Source organism: Cimex lectularius, unplaced genomic scaffold (genome assembly GCF_000648675.2).
Source record: "Cimex lectularius strain Harlan isolate CLEC.00 unplaced genomic scaffold, Clec_2.1 scaffold75, whole genome shotgun sequence".
Taxonomy (NCBI): domain Eukaryota; kingdom Metazoa; phylum Arthropoda; class Insecta; order Hemiptera; family Cimicidae; genus Cimex; species Cimex lectularius.
Genome location: NW_019392758.1, coordinates 506641 through 525461, shown reverse-complemented (window position 1 = coordinate 525461; position 18821 = coordinate 506641). Strand labels below are relative to the sequence as shown.

At 31.0% G+C, this 18821-nt stretch overlaps 1 protein-coding gene across 1 annotated transcript in view; it reads left to right on the top strand.

Annotated features, from left to right (window-relative positions):
- The first annotated feature begins 2550 nt into the window (after positions 1-2550).
- Positions 2551-18821, top strand: part of LOC106661038 — a 65668-nt gene continuing 49397 nt past the window's right edge. Inside the window, exon 1 of the mRNA XM_014384139.2 lies at positions 2551-3111. Within this exon, the coding sequence (XP_014239625.1) occupies positions 2683-3111 (429 nt within the window). The 5' untranslated portion in view covers positions 2551-2682. The remainder of the gene's footprint in view (positions 3112-18821) is intronic.

Below are 18821 nucleotides of genomic sequence, written 5' to 3'. Positions count from 1 at the left end.
ACAATATTTATTACATGTTATATAAGATAAAAACAAAATTACAACAGATGATGGTTAGCATGATTCTCTGAAAGACATCCTTTGAAGAAAAAACAAAAATGGTAACTACAACTAATAAATTTATGATAATCAGTTTGTCTGAAGAAATGAGATAATATTACAGATGAAGTGTTCTTAGTTGACTTAAGTTTAACGTTTATGACATTGTAAACTATGAAGGTTTGTATTTTTTTCATGAAAAAGTGATCCTTCGATGAATAGGCAAAATCAATTACATTTTAAATATAAGAAAGGAAATAATAATAATACTTGCAGCAGTACTTTACTGATGACATGTAAGATTAAGATGGCATTTGTGTGATGGTGGTTCATAAACAGAAAATTAAGAGGGTAAATAAATTGGACCTACTCATTATACCATATTACTTTTGACGAGACAAATAAGAATTTTAATTTCATTGCATTCTCAGTCAATATCTCTCTAAGAAATAAAATGCAATTGTGAAACTGACAAACACACTCTACAAAGTACAAAGAGCATTAACTCACATCTGATTAATAAGAAGATATACAAACAATAATATGACTGTAAGCAACAATTTATTCATTTATTCTATGTTGTTTATGAAAATGGTTACTACGATGAAGTTAAAGTTGATGTTGGGTGTTGGACTATGCCTTGGTATAGTATAACATGTATGAGAAAGTTGGAAACAAGTATATTTAAAAGTAGTATTACTCCAGTACATTAAAAACAAGCATAATATCATGTACATATTACAATTTTTTTTGGTAATACCTTTTCTACTGGTCACAATATTACTGTGGACAGCCCTGAACCAGGAGCACACATAATATGGGAAACCAGCACACACCGGTATCCAATTGCATTCGATACATTGTCAAATTAAATTTTTTTATAATTTTATTAATGTTGGTATTTTTTAGATGAAAGAAGTCTTCATTAGAAATTAATATAATTTAAATCATTTTTAATAGTTGCGAAACAAAGTTGATATCTATCACAAATAAGAATATCGTTTAAGGTTTTTTGATATCCTTCAAATGTACTTGTTTTGTCATCAAAATGAGTATTAAATTTCTAAAAAATGTATCTTTGTATTCAATATAATTATGCTTAACATTTTAATTTTTTAAACTATAAATGTGCAAATTGAAAATGTTTGTTGTTTTTATTGAAGGGTCGTTGCATGTAAGCATACTGACAAGGTTATTTTTGTTTGCTATTCATAAAAAGTAGCAGTCAGTGGTCAGTATTCACCTAAGAATTCAATAACAATTATGTATAATGTGAGATTTCTTCTTGAAGTTTGTCAGAATCACATATTATAAATTATAATTTATTTATATTTAAAATAATTTAAATTTTGTAGGTTAATAAAATACAAACTTCTACCACACATTAAAAAAGCGACCCATCCAAGTTTCCAAGATTTATACAGGCATCTTGTAATCAAGTCAGCACATAATTGAGACATGCAAATCAAAATTTTGATTGTTATGTTTAAAACGTAATTATAAATAGGTTGATAAGAAAACAGTACTTTTATTATTTTGTGCAACAGCTACATTTATTTTGGTGAAATAATGATGTTTATACACACCAAAACCTAAAATAGGTTATAAAGACTATAGAAAAGATAAAGGTGAGATGGGTATGTTGTTTAAGCTTTTGTGAAAAGATAGTTCTTAGTCATAGTTCGTTGTTTTTAATTTTGTTTGTTTGTTGTATATTATACGTATTTCAAGCTTAATGTTTATCATATTGAATAGTTACAATCACGTCTCTCGACAAGAATAGTAAAGTAATAGTAACCCGCCAACGCGACGTTCCAGTGAAAACCTTTGAGTTTTTATTGCCGCTCAATTTTGAACGTGCGAAAAACGTGAATAATAATAATAAAAAAATAATTTTAAGTTAGTGATTAATTTATATGTAGTGATAAAAATTAGGTCATCCTTTGGTAAATTAACTAAAAGTAATAATTATATCATCACTCCAGAGGAATATTAGCATATTCATTTCGATGAAATTAATTGCTACTGTAGCTACAATTTCATACTACTATTGTAATTATGCTGTGCACGACGTCTATTATGTCTGTTGTTTTTATCTTTTAATCGAGGATATTATTAATGCATACTTAAACATTAGTCAAGTTTGTTTATGTGCATGTGTAACTTTGCTTTATATATGAATGTTAGGCTGAGTTCAGTGGTCACATCAATTAAGATCCCCCTAGAGATGAGAAAATGGAAGTTATGAAACCATAAATACGGATATTAACGCGTTGTGTCCTCGTATTAATCATTCCTTCATGTATAGATATTTCAAGTCTAGACCCAATTATTTAGTTGAGACTAGTACTCATTAATTTAATCGTAAGGAGTCGCTTATTTGTTAATTTTGCTATTGTGAAAGACGTGGGGGTGTTTTTGACGAACGTAGTAGTTGGAAGGCTCGTCGCCAGAGTTGAAAGGGTTGGGGGTTGGTTATAAGTCGGTTTGTGGGGGATCGGGGCCAGTTCACTCTCAAGCGTCATGTCGAGCTGCAATGCCTTTCTCCCTTTTACATTTGGCGTCATTCTTCACGTCGAATAGGGTCGAAACCGGACTGACGTAAGTCGGAAAAATGATAGCGGTACTCGTTCTCCCCTGAAGATGTACAAGATAGTAAGGCAAGGAGAGTCTTCTCTCCAATACAGAATCCTTCCTCAGGAAGACAATTCCGTAAAAATAGAAAGACACAGGCGGCTGAAAAGAAATAGGATAGCCTGCGTACTAATCGTCAGTCTTATTATCGGCTGCGTGACTGTTGCGGCAGCTGTCATTATACCGATACTGTTGACGACGAACATCGTCGCGCTTCCTGCGAAATACCAGACTTTCGCCTTTTCGACGAAACACGGCAAATACAATATTCCCGGTACTCAATTCATAGCCATCCTACCGGTCAAAGAGGCACATTTCAAAGAGATCAAGATATTTCAGGCGTCGGAAACCAGCCACCGCGGTGCTAACCAAACAGAAAAAGCTAGGGCCCTACTTCTTTCTGGAAAAGAGGATTGGCCAAGCTTACCCGCCTGGAAAGTAAGTTCTTTTCTCAATATCATTTCGATGACATGTTTATCCCTAGTGTAACAACACGATACCTGACAAATCCAAACCTCGATACAACCTTTGGCAAAAACATTACAGTAACACTTGTTCCTTCCAGACAATTTTAGTCTAAGAGCCAAACGTCAAATTCCACTATTCCGTAAAATGATTTTTCCATTATTATTTTTTCTCATACTGGAAAAACACTCTAACTACTTGTTGACATTGAGTTTTCTCACTGAGTACATATAAGACCAGATTATTTTAAGAACAAAACAACGTTCTTACGGAATACAAAAATTAACTTTAGCTATGTAAAAATACAAAACGTTATTATGAAGGTAATTTATAAGAACATAACTAAACATAAACAATTACTTACGCAAATTTCTAATTACTTTCTTTTTAAACATTCTACAAAGGTTTAACGTCCTTGTAATTGTTCTGACTTGTCTTAAATTTATTTATGATAATTGCAATTTATTTGTAATTGATTACTTTGACGTACGAGGCATCATAGATTTAATAGATTAAATTAAGTCCAAACAAACGTATTGAATAAACAAAATATTGTTATTGTTTTCAAGAATGTAATATGTTCTAATAAAGTATATTTTAGATAAGAAATAAAGTAAACAACAAAGAAATACAAATAATTAAAATTAAAAAAAAAAGAATAGCTTAACATGAATATCTAAAAATAAAGATTTTGTACTGACTAATTCTAAGAACATAAAAGGAGATAATGCTCTTTTAGAAAGAATTATAATAATTTTTCATACCCTTTATACAAATTCTCATTTAGTTTCTTTTTAAAGAATAATTTCGAATAAAAAAGTCGTAAAATTTGTTTGTATCCTTAATAGATTAAATTAAGGCCAAACAAACGTATTGTATAAACTAATTATTGTTATTGTTTTCAGGAATATAATATGTTCTAATAAAGTATATTTTAGATAAGAAATAAAGTAAACAACAATTCACATATAATTAAAATAAAAAAAAGAATAGCTTAACACGGATATCTAAAAATAAAGATTTTGTACTGACTAATTCGAAGAACAAAAAAGGAGGTATTTCTTTTCTAGAAAAAATTATAATAGTTACTCTTTATACAAATTCTCATTTAGCTTTTTTTAAAGGATAATTTCGAAATAAAAAAAGTCATAAAATTTGTTTGTATAAATCTTCTATGTGCAATTTCATCTGAGGTTTTTTTAATTTGTTCATAACAACTTTAAGTTATGCGTGTTTTTTAAAACGTAAATGGCGTTTTTAACTCGTTGAACTATGTTAACTCAATAGATATTGTCTAAATCATGGAACGTTTATTTATAGCAGAAATGCTTTATTTTGATATGCATATGTATAGTCGGGTAATGTTTGAAAATAAAAAATAAACACATATGTACAAATAACGTCTGTTTGTTTTTGATTTATTTTTATATGATTTATTTTAGTCTAATTAATAAATGTTTGGTTTGTTGGTAATGTTTTTTCAAGGGCAATTTTCTTTCAAGAATATTATTATTAAATAAAACACTGAAATAAAGGTTTTTATTTTCGATATTAAATGATTGTAAATTATGTTCAACTGTTGAAACAATTAATTTAGGTTTCATATAATAAGAATTTGAGTAAAATATATTTTTTACCAAAATAACTAAGATAAAAATATAACCTATTTTAATACATAAACATAAATTATTTTTCCATCAATATACTGGCGCCATGTACAAAGTATTATTTTATGATATTCTGAAAGAAAACAGTAAATAGGAGTCCACTGATTGATATTGATATTTTCATTATTGAGTTTTATATAATTCTTTTTTTAATTTGTTTATAATCAAAGGGAATTTATCTTCATTTTTTGACGTAAATAGCGTTTTAAACAGTAACTAAAAGTTGTTTGGTAAAAATAAACGAAATTGCGTGTTTAGAAATGTATTTTACATAGCGTGAACCTTTTTAAAATGTAAATTACATTTAGGCAAAATCTCGGGGGAAAAACTAACACACGAGTTTTCATAAACTAATTACCATCTGAATTTACCCAGTGATGTTTATGTATCGTTGCAATCACATTTGCATTCTAACTATTTTAGTCTATTAGAATTTTTTTAAAGGTCTTCAAAGGCAATTTCATCCCTTGTTACATAGAAACAACTGAATTGAGAATTTAAATTTTTTAAACCCATTTTATATTGTACCAAAACAACTTTTTTAAGGTATTAAATAAATTGAAAATGAAAAAAAATCAGTTTATGAAAACTAAGTAGTAAACTAACTAGTACTTATAATGATATAATGATTCTTACATGTTATAAGGAAAAAATAACTTGATAATTTTATCCTTGTATTTGCTCTGACTGTTATTAAATTTGACGATTTAATGTTTTTTCAAAGTAATTTAGATTTAGTGGAGACTTTCCATGTTAAAACATATTTATATACCTGCCACAAGGTATTTTTTTGTTGTACACATTGATTAAGATTTTATTTTTTGTGTAATAATTTATTATACAATAATTTTTTTAAAAAAGCGTTGTAAAAATAGTACAAAGAGTAAATGAAAGAGTTCCCTAGAAAGAGTAGATGAGAGACGGCAGAGAGAGAGAGAGAGAGAGAGAGAGAGAGAGAGAGAGAGAGAGAAAAGAGAGAGAGAGAAAAGAGAGAGAGAGAAGAGAGAGAGAGAGAGAGAGAGAGAAAAGAGAGAGAGAGAGGTAGAGAAAAGAGAGAGAGAAAAGAGAGAGAGAAGAGAGAGAGAAGAGAGAGAGAGAGAAAAGAGAGAGAGAAGAGAGAGAGAAGAGAGAGAGAGAGAAAAGAGAGAGAGAGAGAAAAGAGAGAGAGAAAAGAGAGAGAGAAGAGAGAGAGAGAGAAAGAGAGAGAGAGCGAGAGAGAGAGAGAGAGAGCGAGAGAGAAGAGAGAGAGAGAGAAAAGAGAGAGAGAGAGAGAGAGAGAGAGAGAGAGAGAGAGAGAGAGTTGTTAAAAAGATAAACAGATAAATAGAAATTGGTAGATAGAAGAGAGAAAAAGGTATACACAAGACTTGGCACGAAACTCGCTTTGACAAGACAAGGCAACAATGAAAACTGATCACTGTTAGTGGTATGAAGTCCTCACGTCACATATAAACAAGAAGCATTGAATTTGCCATAAATAAATGAAACAACCGCTTCAATGAATACACCAACTTCAAATAATACAGTTATTGATTAGTGAACAAATGAAACAACATCAAAACAAACGGGTGTTTTGCACAATACATCCACTGTTGGTAAATAACAATCCACAGTTTCAAAGTATTATATTTTATTATCAAGGAAGCAGGAAACTTAGAAGAGAAAAAAAAAACTTTTTGGAAACTTCCAGATATAAATGACTCTGAGGAAGGGTGAAATAATGATTTTCATAATCTGGATGGTTTTATCAAAGATTTATTTCTTAAAGGAATCCATGTACTTAATTCAATAATAGAAATTGTATAATTTTGGCATTCAAAATATACTGGTTAATCAATAAATAAATGATTAATAAAAAGAGGATTTTGTAAATTGCACATTTAAACGAATCTAGTTCATTTAAAAGATCTTCAGAAAGGTGTTAATTTTCTGGTTTGTTTGGAAAATTTAAATAACGTTTGGATTATTTCTTTCAATTATTTATTCTTTTTATGAAAAGTCTTGATTTAGATGAAAAAGTTAGTGTCACGAGCGGGATTCGAACCCACGACCTTCGGCTCAATACGTCACTACTCTAACCACTTGGGCTATAGTGACATCAACTTTTTCATCTCCTACCAATAATTTTCGTAAAAAGATTAATTGATTGAAAGAAGTAATTTGGTCAGTTAGACCACTAAACATGATGGGTTTAGATTATTGTTTAAATGAAATGACTTTGTAATATTTGATAGACAAAACTTTTTGACGGAAAATATCTATTTCAGCTTATCTGATGAATATAGGGGGATGTGAGTTGTACCGCAGTTTTGACAAAGAAGCAAACATTTGCGCCCAAGAAAGTCTGATTGACTTTCAACATTTGTGGTCGTCGACCCTGGAAAAACGCGAAAACAAAATCATCGCCGTAACTCACCCGCGGAAAGTTTTGTGGAAAAACTCGGAGAAAACAGGGATGTAACTCGAGCATATTTTATATTATTTGTCAGTATACAAACGGCTTAACAAACGTGGAAATATTCATTTTAGATACGAGATATTTATTAAAATTTGACATTGCCGAATGCCAAGTTGTCCTAGGTGGCAGAAGACATAAATCAACACACTTTAGAAAAGTTGTCGTTGTTTTGGTGAAACGTGACTCTAATTCTCAAGGTGGTATTTACCAAGTTGGAACATTGTAAAGTTGTTTGGCTTTGCTTACACGTTCGACTTAACAGTTCTATATGTTCAAACCAATCAGAAATTAACAACATAAAGACAAACTTTAAAAACCGACCAAATAGACAAAGAAAAAACGTCGTTAATTCCAAATATAATACAATTAGGTAGAATAATTAATGATAAGTTAGGTAATGAATAATTTTATTCGTTGTTTTACCTATGTACATACACAGCTTATCACAGTTTATCAATTGTTTATAAATAAAATTGGCCGTGTCAAAATTTAAATATTTAATTTTGTCAAGAGTTTAAAAAAAAGGATGTATATTATATAAACCTTAATCAAATTAATTTGTGAAGAATTTTTTTTAAATTTTTACATTGTGTTTGAATAATGTTTTAATAATATGGTTTTGTTTATTTTCCTTCCAACCTACTAAAACTAATTTGTAACGAATGGTGCGTCAAAAGTGACTCGCCTATTTTTTGGTACGAGACTAACAAAATAAAATATGCCGAGTCATAATTAGACGCATCAAGTTGATTTTCCTATGGTGCACCGAAAATTGACTCACTTCCTTTTTTTAATATTAAAATCAAAAGAAATAGGCCTTGAGTCAGATTTAAACGCACCTACGTTGATTTTCCTATGGTGCACCGAAAATTGACTCACTTTCTTTTATTAACGTATTAATCAAAGGAAATAAGCCTCGAGTCAGATTTAAACGTATCCCCGTTGATTTTCCAATGGTGCGTCAAAAAATGCCTCACCCTGTATATTGTTATGTAAGCCAAATTAAATGAGTTTTAATAAAAAATATTTAATTATGATGGTTTAAATAAAACTTCACCAAATCACCGGAAAATCATTTTGAGAAAGGTTATAATTTGACTAACAATTTATTCTATCACTAAATGGTTTTTTTGGAAATGGACTTTTCTGTCAAACCATCATAATTAACTAATTTTGATGAAATCACATGAATTTCTGATCTGGTTTGATTTGGTTTATATTAAAATAAGTACGTTGTGATTAATATAACGATAAAAGTACAATAGTTGCCCCGGGAGTGGACTAAGTTTATATACAATAAAAAAACCTTGTTCTCTCCCAAAATCAAAGATGACGGACCCCTCTCTATATTCGGCACACGCCATAACCTCGCCCGTCTTAGTCATGACTGTGAAGACGAGGCGAAAACCAGCGTACGCCGATCCAAGTTCCAAGAACCAACTTGGTAAACCTAGATGGAGTAAATTTGGCCAAAACGGCAAGAACATTCCGGACGAGTACGCTGGAGTACCGTTCCCAGTGTCATCCCTGCTAACCCTAACTACGCTGAAGCGTTTTCTCGTGGGTCGCGTAAGGAACTGATTTTGCTCATATTCTGCTCTTATTGCACCTATGGATCGCATTTTCGAAGTTAAAAAAAACTAGGCTTGGCTAAGAGCTTTTCTAAACGCGCCGAAGTCTGTTCGAAAGCATACGGTTGCACGAACATAAAATAAGGTCGAGCACATCAGTCAAACATTTTCAGGAGAGTCACCATATCCGCTCCCTACTTGAAGTGACCAACGAATTTCAGTAGTATTATCATTTTCCTTTCATTCGCTTGATCGCGTCAATGTGCAGCTGCCATCTTGGTTTTTTATTAAACGTGAGGTCGACTCCACGTTCTTTATCGCAGCGCCCCTAAGTCAAAGATGCGGAGGGCTGTGTCCCTCCTGAGTCTGCAAAATTGGGTCCACACGGTTTTCAACGCAGAGGAAGCGAATCCAGTTTCCTTGGCTTTTCCAGCTACAAAGTTTATCGCTGACTGCATCACACTTCGTTTATAATTATTTATAACAAATCCAATAAGTAAGATCGTGGTATGTACATGCAAATTTGCATACAATAAATTGACAAACGTTGCTTATCTAAACTTTTTTCATTTTTAGAACTTAATTTTCACTTAATTTTACCGATTTGGTTTAGTATATTCAAACAACAAAAATATATTCATTTGTTGTGTTTTTTTTAAGAAAAAAGAAGAGTTATTTAGTCGTTTTTCTTCGTCACCAACCTGATCTAGAAATTCAGGTGTAGGCAGGACTGAGAGAATTAATGGACTTGACAAGAGACTCCGCTTAAGTTCAGAACTACATTGAACAACAATGTTAGTTGTAAAAACATAAAATCTTTTGTCATTTGAGTTTTTAAAAAAATTGCCAGCTCATTGCATTGCTTCTTAACAATAAGAATTATTTTACTATCCATTGCTAATGAGTATGTTCAGAAAGCTTTTTGATGTCTAATGGTTTCCAAAAATTTCCTTAATTCTACAAGCATTTCTATGTATTTAGGATCTAATTTCGTCAAATAATTTTCATTAATCATGAAAATAATGGTTCTACTCACAAATTGGTTTTAAAGTACACATGATGAGACTGCAAGTTATAAAGTCCCACAAAACAACTGATTCAATGTCGCTCAATTAGAACTTGTGAAAAGCTCGGATTACGACATAAACAAATTAACAACATGTGATATATTGTAAATATAACCGCTATACCGAAAGAAAAAAGCGTTAACAATAAGTTTTGGGTACAAATCCAAATAATCATATTATTTACGTATTTATCTTTTTGTTTAACTACAAATCTCTCTGTTTCAAATTTCTCAAACTAATTTAAATTTGTTCTTTTATTGTAAATCTTTAGAAGTTTTGTGAATTTATATTGAGGTGGTCATTAATATCATTTAAATGATCATTGAATTCAGAGATTTTGTTTGTTGTTGTTTGATTTTGTTTTGTAACTTTTGTTTTTCGACCAGTTTGTCCTTCGCGGGGATCCGCAATTCGCTATCTACAATTTGTGTGGAAAATGTACTTGTAAACTTGCGTAAACTGATGATGAGCCATTACAGCTTGAAACGGGTTGTGAATAGTACCATCCGACTGAACTATCGAATAATCCATATAACCATTTTTTTATGCAAATATCAGTTAACGTCTGTTATTGGTCATCAAAACAGAGAAAATCTGCTCTTTATTGTTTATGTTGTGTTTCTTCTTTCTGTTTGTTTTCGTTTTGTCCCGTTTATTAGCATTAACAGAATCAAAGCTGTTAACAAATATAAGTCAATAAAAGCGTGACAGAAATATGTTGAGAGATCGAATTTGAATAACTAAAACACTTTACTTCACTCGCCGTTTCACCTGCAAGATACAGATTAATAATGATATTAATGAAAAAAGTGAATAAACCTATGGCATATTTTGAAAAAAGTTAATTATGTAAGTCAGTTTAAGTTCAAACAATTGATTTTATTTGTAATCACTAATAAATTGTGATAAATGGTTAAAAATAATTTTTAATGGACATACATTTTAAATTAATTTTCTTTATGCTTACTGACGTGGTAACGATTAGGTTTAAGTATTAAATGTATTATTAATTTCAAAACACCCATTACTCTTCATTTAATATGTAGGAGAGGAGAATTAAGCTCTTGAAATTAAAATGAATCACTTCGTAAATAACATCACATGTTCAAATTCACATAAATTTTCAATATTCAAACTGCAATTTTCAAAGCTTGCATAATTTTTTTGTTTTCATTTTAATAGGCCATTTGAAAACAATATAAGTAATAAATTTTGAATCTAATTAGTAGTATAAAAGTACCTTGTATGTCAAGAAATCGGATAAAAAATTCCATGATCTCATACAGATTATAGAATTTACAAAACAGTTTAAACATACTGCTGTTTATTACTATGTTTGGTAAATATATCAAATATTTTATGGTTGATTCTGCCAAAAAATAAAATCTTACGTTGATTAGGTAAGTTTTATTTATGCAGAAAGTTGTAGTAGAATATATTATGGGCTGACAAACTTCTAATGATCATCGCCTAGACCTTGCCCACAAAACGGAAAATTATCTGTTTTATTTTTCTTTCTCACATCTTTCTCCCTGAATTTTTCATATTTTTCACGTGCTTTCTTACCTTGCTATCCTCTAGTTGTTCTGGTATCAAATTACTAAATAATATAAAAATATAAAAAATATAAAAAAATATAAAAAGATAAATACCATTTTCTAAAATTGCAGATCGTTAGAAAACGGTATAAAGTCCTTATGGAATGGATTGATTTTTCGAAAGCTTTACGAAGGAACTAAGTGTTATTTCTTTCAAATTTATTTTATTCATGATTTTGCTTCTTCCATTACCACAGTATTTTAAAGTAATATCATTAAGTAGAAAGTATAACAAATACTTATTGCATTGAAATAATTGCTTGACAATTTTAAATTTCTTGCTTTACGTTTTAAATTTAAAAGGATTTAAGCTTTTAATATATTCTCTATATTGCCTTTTGGCAAGTAGTAAATTCCAATCTTTAAGGAATTGCTTTTTATCAAGGCCTTCGATTGTTTCTTTAGGAAAGCCAAGAGAGAGGTATTTCCGAGTGAGGCCAATAAAAGGGACCTCAGAGTCCTTTTGGGTAAGTCCGACCTAGGTTTAACACTTGTTTTCTTATAGAAGCTTTTATTGGTTAATTGTAAATCTAAGGTGCTTAGGTTAGTTTATACAGGAAGGACTCAGACAAGGGATTAGTTTGAGAAAATACTTTTTATAAATTATCGATTCTTTTGGCATTATTCATGATTTGAAAGAAAATTAAAGTGACATTTTTTCCCGTATATGTAGCTTATCGCTCGTAAAATACATAAATCGTTGTAAAAAAATTCAGTAGTGATTAAGAGAAGAGACAGAAAGCACCAATATTTGAATGGCATAACGAATTACGTAAAATTTTATGATGTAATACGCCACTGAATGAGTGTGCAAATTTTATGGTGCGGTTATGTAAAGGTCCATAAATCGATAAAAGCGCAAAATGACAAACAAATGCAACATACATATTTTTAATGTGACGATACAGTTATTTGTTTATTATGTTAGTTGTTTACTTTTTATATAAATTAATGTCATTATTAGCATTTGTAGAAAATAAAACACATATAATTATATACGTAACGAATATTTTTACTTATTACTTACTTTCACTTTTATGAATAAGCAGGAATATAGGAACAGCCGAGAATATTTTTAAATTAAATGTAACACCTAACTATGATTATAAAACATTGATATTTTTGTCTGTTAATCAAGTACAATAAAAAAACTAAGTAATTTTTATTTTTGACCTCGTACTAAGCCATATAATTCTTTTTGTCATTACGTTAAAATACTAATGAATAGTACAATTAATTAAGATTTTTAGTTGAGATAAAAAATTCAATGGCACGAGCGGGATTCGAACCCACGATCTTCGGCTAGATACGCCGCTGCTCTACCACTTGAGCTACATGACCTCGATCCACTCGGACACTAACTTCCAATCTCAACCCCACCTTTTGAATTTTCCCTCCTTTTTGCCATTTTTCAAATGTCGTGTTATCGGATTGGATTCACGGCGACAAATGAAATGGCCGCGGAGAGTTTTAGTGAAGTATACTTCATTTTAATTAATTACTAATGAATAGGAAACTAATGAATAGTATAATTTTTTATATCTCTAAAAGTTGTTGTCTTTCGTTCAGATTTAACATAATGAAAAAACAAAAAATAATTTTACTGAACGATTATTTCTTTTTTCCTAAAGAAGAAACATACCTTTATATTTTTTTCTTAACGGCAATATTAAAAAAAATGATCTTTTTGTGATGTGTTCAAATAAATAGGGACTAGGGGACCACGTTAGCCGAGTGGTTAAGGCGTCAGGCCGGCGGTTGTATGTTCGATTCCCATCGTTTCCTGTGGACTTTTTTTCTGACGCTTAAAGAGTCCAGAAGTATGGCCATTTTGGAGTGAAGTCAAGACGAGCAGACCCCAGAGGTTATAGCCTCCTACAAGGGTTGTAAGGTGGGGCGTCATTGTTTAGGTGTTGACAAGTCGCTCATTACATAGGTGAAGGTCCCGGATTCTAATACAGTGTCATTGCCCTTGTTGTTGGACTTGTTTACAAATGAGCGATTTTAAAAAATAAGTCCCCCCGAGGTTCTTCATCGTTAACTACCCTCGGGGAGAAAAAAGTTAGAGGAAGTCTGTGGTGTTTAGTGACCATTAGTCAATGATTATTCGGAGATCGTGAGATGCGGTCTGGTGTAATTTGTGTTTAGAAAAACATTTTCTTTATCGTGCCAACGTTTCGATCTTTATTGAGATCATCTTAAGGGCCTGGGATTTATAAACATTGTACATGATAAAGAAAATGTTTTTGTAAAACCTAACCATGATCTCCGAATAAACGTTGTAGGAAGTGTTGAGCTGGGTAAGTTGCAGTTAGTGGATTGCAATGATAAGACAGTTTGGAAAGAATTCTATTCGATGGAATGATTGATAAAGTATAATGAAGAAGAAGCCAGGGTTCTAAGGATGTAATGATAGGATTGGATGTTGAGGATATAGATATGGACCCTGTGCCATATCATTGGCACAAGTGAATGTTACGTGTTAAATGTTGAATGTTGGACGTAACGGTTTTTGCCATACTAGATCAAAGGTCTGGAATATGTTAAGGAATATATTAACTCGGGGAGGTTAAGCTCTAGTGTGGTGGCGATGGAGTCGATGGGCTTTGGTATCCGCGATATCCATATTGGCGATTGGGGATAATATTTGGGGGTTCGATGATGGTGTGTGTAGGCGAATATGAAGAAGCTTTTCAGGAGCTTTGCCGAGCTTAGGGAGAAGGCTACGTACAGTATAGAAAATTTGGTGATTTTAAGAGCAGCGTTGTAGAGGAATGAGATAAATATTTACTAAACACTAAATACTGGTTCATAAATATTACTCATCTACCAAAAACAATTAATTATTTGTAAATAAATGGATGTGACATTTTAACACAGTAATTTAATTAATTAAATAAACAATTAATTTAAATATTAAATCTTTCAATTATCCTTTTTATATAAGCCGTTGGTTGAGATGAACAAGCTAGTGTCATGAGCGGGATTCGAACCCACGTCCTTCGACTAAGCTTTTTCATCTCGACCAAGACCTTAGAAGAAAAGAATTAATTGAAAAAATTAATGTGGTCAATTACGACCGCTAAACATATACGGATTAATTATTAACAGTAATTAGTTTAAACATTTAGACAATTTTGTCCATTTAGTAGTTAACATCACTAACATAAAAACAATTTTTGTTTGAAGCTTTTCAAAGTTTCATATTTTTATGATATATAAATATATATTTATCTTAAGTTCATTAGATTTCGTGGTCCTTTTGACCAAATAACATATTTCAATTAATTAATCTTTATGTAAAGTATTGGTTGAGATAAAAAAGTAGGGGAAAATTCGAATGCTGGCGTGAGATGGGAAGTTGGTGACCGATTGGATGGAAGTCACGAATCACGATAGCTCAAGTGATATAGCAGCAGTGTTTAGCTGAAGGTCGTGGGTTCGAATCCCGCTCGTGACACGGGCTTTTCATCTCAATCAATACCTTTCATAAAGATTAATTAAATGAAAGATTTATCTTAAGTTTGAACATATTTTCTTTTGGTTTAATACAGCAAAAAAGAAAAAAAAATTAATAAGCGTAATATTTTGTGTGTACGTACAATATACTTAAATCAATTTTTTACCACCTGTTTAGCATATAATTAATTACACTTTAAGAAAACCTTTTACAAACGTGTACATCGCAAACTGTGGACATCATTAATGTATGAAGAGATAATTTCAATTTCAAAGGCAGGCGAGGGTTAACTTTAATGAGCTCGGGTTTTTATTCAGTCGTTAAAGTTAAAATAATTAAACACAAAGAGATTTAATGCTATCCGTTTCTACCCAATTTCACCCTTTTGGTTTATGGATTTTTCAATTATGCTCAGCTTGTTCACGTCTACTGGCATTACACGATCTAAAGAGTTTTAAAACGCTATCCCCGGACTTGGCAGGCTTTCAGTTCTTAAACCATTCATTTTACTGCCGGCATAAAATCTCATGGGTAATCAGAAATTTCCATCTTAAACTTTTAGTAATGTATGCCAAAACTATAAAATTTAAAAACAATTTCATTACTATTAGACTAAATACTTTGAAAGTTAATTATTTTTTATCACGTTTTGAAATTGTACACTTTAAAACTTATATTGTAGAATATGAACGTGGTATCACAGCTTTTAATGAAACGTTTTATGGTCATACTAAGTCGGAAAATATTAAACCAAACCAAATATTAAACCAAGATAAAATACAGATAATTTAAGTAATTTTTAAAATATGCTTTCTGCCTTTGCTGTGCAAGTGACAAAGTCCTTATGTATTAGTTTTTTATATAGAATAAACAAATAATTGGCAAAATCGGAAAAAATATCAACTGTGCTACATCAGTGTCACAACGTCAAAATTCCATGCGAATATCGTATATGTAGTTTAGTACATTTTTTTTTAGCAAAAAACAAAAACGTTCTTCGTTTTTAGTACAACCAAAAGTCTGAGTATAAATTTTTGGAGAAAAATCGACTTAAATTTTTCGCATTTTGAATGCATCCTTTTTTTTGGACAGACACGAAATAATAATAAATTTGAAACAACTCCACCGATTCAACGAAAACTTACAGAGATTACGAGACAATAAATGTACTAATGACAGAAACGACACCTTTATTGATAACTAAGAACAAGATAAATGAAATAAAATACTTAAAGAGTTCTTTTTATTTGATCGTTATTTATAAAGCGAAGTCATTTTGCTTTCTAATGGTTGTAATAATGTTGAGAGTGCAGAAAATCCAAAGGAATTCTGAAATTTAAAGAAGAACCCCTGAGAATCTTCTCCAAAAATGTCTATTTTTTGTTACTGTGCAAATTAGCATTTAATTTTGTTAAAAGATTCTTAAAATCAATCTGAATTGTTAAAAAGAAACTTTTTATAAACTGTTGTACTGAAAAAGTCTTTAAGTTATTTTAAATATTTTATTTAATACGATCCTGTTTATTATTTTCTCATCGCGCTTAAAAAATAAATTGACTGATATTAAATAAAGTTGAAATACCTTCACATCAAAGAAAAAATTTTTTAAAACAAAATTAAGTAAATTACTTTAAAAAAAATTCTCGCATCTTTAGACGCATTGGCAAGAACTTGAGCACGTGTTTGATATTTTTCGAACCATTTTCACCAAAAAAGAGTTTAATTGAAATAGGTGATCGCAAATTAGTAGCATACCCTTGTTAGTTTCTTTTTTATCTGACGAATTATACCCAGTAACGGTTAAATTTCAGTGCTACTCAGTAATTTACTTCTTAAAGGAGGTTTAATATGCTTCAAAACTTATAAATGTAAATAATTATTTTAATTGCAATTGGACTAATTGCTTTGGCCGATTAGTATTATGTTGATTATTATTCAGAAATCGTGAGATGTGGTCTGGTGTGATGTAGGTTTCAGAAAAACATTTTCTTTATCGTGCCAACGTTTCGATCTTTATTGAAATCATCTTCAGGGCCTGGGATTTACAAACATTGTTTAAATTTAACAAAAACATGTAGGATGTGGACAAAAGTGAATTTATAAAATGCAAAAAAATATTTTTTTTAAAAATTATATTCAATCAAATTATTTCTACTCACTCAAATTGTTTGTTTTCTGCGTAACACTTTGAGTGAGTAGAAATACTTTGGTTGAATATAATTAAAAAAAAATATTGTTAATTAAACATTTTTTTTTGATATTGGATTAAGAGTTTTGGAGGAAAAATGTTTCTCGGTAATACTGTCAAATTTTTAAAAGTGAAGAATGATACGCTTCATTGTGTTATTACTGTCCCTATTTCTGATTCGTTTTCAACCCAAATAGTTCCAAACCTGCGAAAAGATACAATTCAATCTGAGGGACATCTCGATTTGGCCAAGGATCGCTAAGGCCTTCGGTTTTTTTTTTAAATTGGTCGAGCCAGTGTTTTTCTTTGTGGTCTGGTGCGCCTGAAATGACAGATAGACTAGTCTACTGGGTCGATTTCAATTACACGAAGAGCGCTCCTAGACTTCGATTCCTCCTGACGCTGAACCTTTGACAGGATCTTGAGACTCAAGACTTCTTCAAACAATTGTTATTCTGTCGGACGGAATAAAGTTTTTTATCGCTGCGAAGCGTTTAAAAAAATTATTATAACAATTAACCTTTTCCGAATTGCGTGAAGTATTTTTTATTCGTGAAAAGCCATTCGATGCTTTCAGGAGTAAAAAAGTGGTTAGGGTTTCGAGGAATGCCGAAGGAATCGGTTGAAAGGCATAAAGCGAAACGAAGAATATAAGGTGGTTCTTAAGGATTTGTAGCAGTCGAGACGAGGCACGTACCCCATTGATGGAAATTGACTCTCCCCTATTGGCTGACTCAAACACGATCACAACGACGTATCGCTACTGTTCAATCACATTTTCATAAAGTTTATTTCCTCGCTATTCTTCGATTCAAATATTTCAACATTTGCTCCCAGTGATTTTCTATAATTACATAAATTATATTTTCCTACATGTGTAGCTTATGCTTTCTATTGCACCTCAAGAGTTTACATACATAATGATTTGAAGACCATAATCATATTATTAAAAATGTAAATAAAATTGTAATTGTCTTGTTAAACACTTTTACAAAAGTAACAATAAATGTATCATGTTAGAAGTTTGCTTGTAAAGTCTTTAATATACCTTAATTTCTAATGCTACTTGTTTTAATAACCTTGACTCCTTTACTTAGTAATAAATTAATTGGTTAGTAAATGGTTTTTAATGTTTTTTTAAATTTTCATTTCACCGTTTCTGCTCGAAGTATGTTGTCATGAAATAGGCTTGTTGTCTTGAGAGTTAGGATTTGTGATTTTTAGTCTTTTACTTTAAAAAACAAATACTCTTGTATGGACAGTGACGTCCAGGACAATCCCTTTATGTAATTAATTGGCAACTTGGTGAACGATGAGTAAAAAAGGTCCTATGAACCTGTGTCCGCAAACCCTTCACTTCCGAGCTACAGGCGAAAAATCATGAAAAACCACATGTGTAGAGGATTAATTTCTGCATCGGATGAGATTAAAACTACCCTGATCGGCCGAAAATTTCATTTTTGGCGATATTTCGAAGTTAGGAGGTGAAGGGGTACACAAAATTCACCATTTTTTGACGTTTTTTAATCGAAAAATCACAACTTGAACACCCTATCAAACAATTCTCCGTTACAAAACTCCAAATTCCGCTCATTATCGCACTGGCAATGCAGAAAATTGTGGCTATTTTTCACTCAAGTTATTGTAATGGTTTTTTACAATAAATAAAATGTA